Source organism: Saccoglossus kowalevskii, chromosome 1, assembly GCF_978046115.1.
Source record: "Saccoglossus kowalevskii chromosome 1, keSacKowa6.1, whole genome shotgun sequence".
In the NCBI taxonomy this organism is placed as follows: Eukaryota; Metazoa; Hemichordata; class Enteropneusta; family Harrimaniidae; genus Saccoglossus; species Saccoglossus kowalevskii.
In genome coordinates this window covers 17,249,637-17,256,213 of record NC_140641.1, presented here as the reverse complement: position 1 = coordinate 17,256,213, position 6,577 = coordinate 17,249,637, and the positions used below count along the sequence as shown (strand labels likewise).

The window sequence follows — 6,577 nt, the reverse complement described above, 5'->3', positions numbered from 1 at the left end:
CAAGTGTGAATGCTGATTTGAGTGGAAGTCTCACTTCCACCAGCATGCAACTCGACAAATACAAATTCTCAAACTTGGTCTAAAAATGGAATCAACTAAAAGCAGAAGTGAGACCAAATTTACAGTGGAAATATTGACGTACAAAATCAGTTAATTGGTATGTACAGTAAATTAAAAAAAAAAACGGATATAAAAAAAATTCATGCTTTAAATAATAAATTTAGTCCTTGTTTAAATCTTAAGTAAATCTATCAATTCCAACAATTATACGGTAGTTTTAAAACAAAAGTACTTGCGGGTTTACAATCCACTCTACCGAATATACGGTTACTTGCTGTATGATAAAACATACATACATAGGTAGATACAAACATGATATACCAAACAAGGTACTTAAATGTGTTGATATTAACAGTAACTAAACAATGTGACCCTATATCACTGTAGTAATTGGGATCCCTATATTGAATTCTATTAAACAACTTTCTGAGCTCTGACCAGCAGAACAAAAAAAAAAAATGGAATTTTAAGGTAATTAAATACAAATAATAACTTTACACAGTCTCAGACCGTTTTTCTCTTTCTAACATTATGCATAATATAAAAATACATTTAAAAATGTCTTAAGTCACATTATGGCTCATACAATTGGTTTCTTATTGCATCATGACAATACAAAATCTCACTGGAAGTAAAAGTGTTTTTGTGCTCATGACTGATTATATTGCTGAACATACACATATTATTCATATTTATTGTTCTGGCAATCAGTTTTTCCATCCATATGCATTTTTGCCGAACTTGTAAACAAGTCTACGGCCATCAACTCGCTCAAGAATGTCTCTCTTGTAGTAATACCTCATGGCTCGGCTCAGTTTCTCATACGTCATTCTGGGATTGTTTTTCTTCCTGCCCCAGGCAAAAGCGATACGTTCAGATTGGACGATTTTGAACATGCCCGTTTTGTCATCTTCCCACCTTATGTATTCCGGGTTGAACTGACTGTTTTTCAGGAGATCGCGAATGAATTCCCACAAGTGGTTTCCTTTCATTCCTGGAAGATTAAAATAAACAAAAACGTTAAATGAGATATTTAACATCTGCACTGAACTGATGAAATGAACTCAATTTGAATTTTATTTCCATGGTAACACTGCATCATGCAGCCTAGCAACACAGCAATCTTGAAATACTGATTCAATCAACTGCAGTGTGGCCCTTGTTTTCCATCATCATAGTAACTCACCTTCTGTCTTCCTGGAATAAGCGAACTCATCATCATCATCACTGGAGAATGTCTTTTGTTTGCGTGGTCTACCAGGTCTTCTGGCTGGGCGCTTAATCAGTTTCAAGTTTTTGCCACCAACATGTCTACGTTTTGGAGGTACATTCACATCTACTGGCAGCGACTCGGTGCTGAAGACAGAGTGATTATCACTTGAGCTGTCACTTTCATACGAATCTGTTGAACAGAGGAAAAAAACAAATCTAGTGAATTAATTGAACCCGAGAAACGCATGTACATGGAATGTATTTCTAAGAATGAACAACTTATTCATTTAAGCAGGGATGTGCCTCACCTTCTCCTAACGAATCTTCTCTAGTTCTTGCAAAGCCACTTTCAATTCTAGTGAATATATCCATTGGTTGGTCAGGGCTTGGTGGTTCAGATGGCTCTGACTCAGTGTATTGAGAGCTGGATGCTGAAGGAGACACTACAGGTACGTCGTCGTAAGCATTGGTAGGTGCCGACTCAGCTGAAAAAATGAAATATTACATTACAACCTTGCACTTGAATATCATTTTATTACTTTGCACTATGGTTATTACTTAAGTAAGATGATGTAAAAGATGCTTACCACCAAGTTCATTTATGAAGTTCAAGAATTCTTGACAAGGTTCATGTTCAGTTGGGAATATTGCATTCTTTATATCTATAGTAGTAAAAAAATAAATAATAATTAAAAGATATATTTTGCAAATATTGGAAATTTGCATTTCTTGTCTGTAGAGGGCGCCATAACAATACCTACTAAGGTAAACAAGTATAAATTTGGACTTACCTTCCATAGGAAGTACATCATCATCAAAGGGCATGGGAGCCATGTCATTTGTAAAACTGTTATCTTCACTGAAGATAGAGGGTTCATTAATATAGCATGCTGTAATAAAAAAGAAAAACAAATTTAGTATTAAAAAAACAAAAAAAACCATCAACTTCTACCAAGTTTTATTTTTTGGTTGCAACCATTTTGAATATTAAATTATTAGACTCCTACCTTCATTATGAAGCGATCTTTGAAAAAGTAATTTCTCATACAAAATGGCACCATTCTTTGTGGCATTCTGCATGAAATCGTCTTTCGTCATCTGCATTAACTGTTGACCAGTTAAGTTGAAATCTTGCATCTGTATGTCGCTGTAATCGTCAATCTCGTACATACATTGGCGTAACCAGCTCAGCACGTGCTCCTGCGTCCACAGGTAAGGTGACATGCTTTTCCATTCATCATACAAACCTAAAAAAACAAACCAAAAAATAAATTCAAATTGAGTTTTGGAAGAAAAATGTTTTACATTTAAGTTTAATAGGATACAATGGTGTTCTTCAAGTTCATTAACATGAAAACAAAAAGCAAGCTTCAAAGTTATTTAGGTATTCATATGCTAATGAGTTGCAGGTCAAAGTTCATTAGCAACTCGAGCAACGCAATGAATCAACGTTTAATCTAGGGTGTGGCAAGAACAAACACGTCTTACTCAGAATGATACATTATACAGATAGTGTGATGTGAACTGCAAGATGTTATGGTAACTGCCATGCGCAATAAAAAAACAGCACCCACCTGTTCCCGACTCGGTGTATCTTTCTTGCATGTTAATGGTGCCCGTACTGGAGGCAGAACGTAAAGTAGTATACACAGGAGATACAGGTGGTGATGACTGTGGCAAGTTGACCTTACATCCGAGGCCAATGTCACTCAATCTATCGTTTGACATCGGGGGGTCTGCGTAGAACTGATCATAAGTTGGCCTCACTTCCACTCGCGGCCTCTGCAAGAATTAAGCAAATGCCAAATGAAGTAAGTAACTGAAAAATCACCACAATACACATGGCCACCCAGCTCCGTATGGCTTTTAATTTTAATTTAACTTATATTTTAATTTCGTTTAAAATAGTTAAGGTTCTTACCGCAGGGAAGTCCTCCAACAGGCTCAGTTCGTCCAGGATCCACGATGAGTTCATGTTGCTATTCAAACTCAAAACTGGCTGTAACAGTGATATTCTTCGATACGGGTAAGGATTTGCGAACACTTGGTTTTTTATCACAATAACTGAAACAAAATGAGTAACAAGAACATGAGGGAGGAGAAAAAAAATGCTTGCCATATTTGGAGATCTTACAGCAGACCAGGTGAGTCAACAAACGTACTTGGTATGATGACGCCCACTCAACTTAAATGAAAACTTTTTTTTTTCAGTCACTCCGTGGGTGAGTAAATATTATGCGGGGGGTGGGAGTAGATACACGCGAAGCGACCCAGGATGATCAGGCAACAAATACGATACGAAACAGTACAGTGTCGTGACACACAGGACCGAAATATGTGTGCAACTACTAGTAGTAGTGGTCAGAGTATCGGGCATTATGATCGGCGGAGACTGCTCAACCTCGGAGTCTCGGTGGTCAACCGACTTGATCGGCCCGTGACGTTCAAAACACTGCAACGGGACGCAACTACTACTATAATCCAACCATACGACCAGTTAAAAAAGATCAGATCCAGAAGAACAGGTAGTACACATGAATGGTTAATTTACCTGTGAAAATTTCACTTCAGTGACGGTGAGTTTCGTTGAGGCCCGATAATTCGCTGCTAGTCCGGGTGATTGCGCGCTGAGTAACACGCTAAGTGTCCCAACATTTGCAGAAAGCGCTGTCTCACAACTGGTGTGACTCCAAGTTTGCTAGTGACTATGAATACCCGCCCACTCGCTTCCTTATTTATATACGTGAACGGTACTGCGTAGGGAAAGTCCCTTATTTCCACCGATCACCTTGCTGTGAGAGATGATTGGTCAGATTGGTCTGAGCTCATCAATTAACATGCAAGCCAATCAACACTGAGCTTTTGTAATAATTGAGTTCCAGGTACGGTACTTCGTGGAAATCCCAATCAATTGTGGCATGTATGACAGCCTTTGTTACAATCTATTTATAGATCTAAAATTTCCCTGCTACGGAGGATATCATACCACCGGTTTCGCCCTTCAGAGTGTGTGATCTAATACCCTAGTTTCGATCATAGCTTGAAGTCAGGGGACGCATGTGACACGCACTGTTTTTCTTTTTTTTGTTGATATTTGTATTTCAATACCTCCAAGTGAAATTACGCAAAAAATAATATAAAAATTCCACCGTCAGTTGCTAGGGTGCTGATCGACTCATGACGCATGCGCGTACGCGATTTACCGATAGTAAGCAATCATATACTAGTATTCATTGTCCACTATGTAACCATGGCGAACACCGAAACGAAAAGATTGTCAAGGGGCGTACCATTATGTTTACCGCGGATAAGCTTGATTCAGACACTCGTCGTCAAATCAAGGTAATAATCTTAGATAACATAAAATCTTTTATCGGCGAAAAATAGAGCACTACAACATTGACACATGCCATGTGAAAAAAAAAAAAACACTTCCCAACCAGCTAAGAAACTATCCTGATCACATTCTAACACTGTGGCTTATCGCAGCTTAACGACGACTCAAAGCAAAACATGTGTATGTGTTTTTATAAGTTTCGCAGAAACAGACTGGCATCCGGTTCTTATATATTGTCGTCTGAAGTTTCCGTGGCACAGCCCCGATTTGCGAGTGTGACAACAAAAGTATCATGGTACGCCTACGTCGTGGCTGTAAAGCTTGATCCCATGACCCATCTTCTCTAATGTATATGCTAGACCTAAGCACTGTATTTAGCAAGGGGTAAACAATTTGAATTCATGGGGGGGGGGAGAATGGAGCCAGTGCATATTTTTTTTAAAGTAAGGAGTCTTGTTAGTACATTTTTCTTTTCCTATTGTACCCACACGTTGCATGCATTGCCCCCTCGGTGTCTTGAGTGTCATTTTTGAAACATCGTTTTTTCAGCCACCCTCTATTATTTCAATGGTTGACCCCTGATGTCATCAACGCAGTGATTGGAGAGACCCGCTGATGACAATTTCGAAAAGTGTCAGAATTGAAAAATCAAGTGCACAGAAAAAAATAGAGCAAAAAATCCTGCACGGATCAGTGACAGTGAAACAAAACAATCCGCACGCCTAAATCTCAGGGGGGGGGACATCTTTAACACAGTGAGGGAGTAACACAACAATAATATTTTGCACAGTGTTTCTGCCATCACCCCAACCCAGAGTTCCCAGCGATTCAACCTAAGGCAAGATTACTTGTGTCTTCTTGAAGTGAAACATTCGGTCTAGCTGTTTACATGGCTTTCATGCCCCTAAGCAGAAGTTTGTTTTTTTAAAATCACAACTTCCCCCACGCGTTCAATCAATCATCAAGACTCCTTGGCTAGCTGGATTTTAAAAGGGTCAAATAAAACAAAACACCGTCATATCTAACAGGAACGATTTTCAGCGCTCACATAGCAGTGTATTTTTTTCTGTATGTAGCGAACACAGTTGTTGGATATGTGTTTAAATAATCAATCTGACCATGACACTGCCTTTTACCTCCATGATCTGACTTAAAAACAAAATTCTGACACGAGTTTTTGAATGTCATGGTGTACCCGTATGTGTGGAAAATCGACAGTGAAACTTTATCCCACTTTTTGATAGGTATTCAGATCCATTAGGCGGGAAATAAGATGCAGCTAATTCCAATACCCCCCCCCCCCCCGCGTGGTAAACATTAATAGGCGCATCATTAGCCATGTAAACAGAAACTGATGTAAACTCCTATCACATCGCATCACATTACCGGTTCATAGACACTGATCATCTAAGGTCACGGCGTAAAAGTGCCGGTTCAGTACTCTCGGCATTGTAAGTTCGGGAATTTTCCCATCACCTTTTCAGGTTGACTTGTAATAGCCCAACATGTCCATTACAGCCGCGCACGATGCTAAAGTTCGTATTGCGGTTAAATTCGTTCCTTTCTAACTGGAAATGTAATTTGAATTTTTTATATAATCTACACACATATTTAGTGACCGGACGTTACGCTTACTATGTATCACCGCCTGTTATCACCTGATAACAAGCTCGAAGTGTCAGCACGTAAACATTTAAATAAACATATAAAGATTCAGTTAAAATTATATTCCATGTAACTAGTTGATAACTCATGGTCTTATTTTACAAACTTGTCAACGTTTCAGAGTTTCGCCTAGCAACGAAACTATGACAATAATAAACATTCTACCTCACCGTATTTCACTTTCGTGAAGTGACCTTGAAGTTTAAGTACACGTGTAATAAATAACTGTTAATAAATACATTTTATATGTAGTTCATATTAGCCTGAACACGACTATTGATTTGCAGTTTTTTTTTTTTTCTA

At 38.5% G+C, this 6,577-nt stretch overlaps 1 protein-coding gene across 1 annotated transcript; it reads right to left on the bottom strand.

The window, feature by feature from the left end:
* Positions 1-549: 549 nt before the first annotated feature.
* Positions 550-3,966, bottom strand: LOC100368128 (uncharacterized). Its single transcript, XM_078009426.1, has 9 exons — positions 3,824-3,966; positions 3,194-3,336; positions 2,847-3,054; positions 2,280-2,519; positions 2,064-2,162; positions 1,860-1,934; positions 1,581-1,757; positions 1,247-1,462; positions 550-1,054 (listed from the first exon to the last, which is right to left on the bottom strand). Exons 2-9 carry the CDS (start codon positions 3,245-3,247, stop codon positions 768-770), a joined length of 1,356 nt encoding a protein of 451 aa, XP_077865552.1. The 5' UTR covers positions 3,248-3,336; positions 3,824-3,966; the 3' UTR covers positions 550-767.
* Between the last annotated feature and the right edge of the window lie 2,611 nt (positions 3,967-6,577).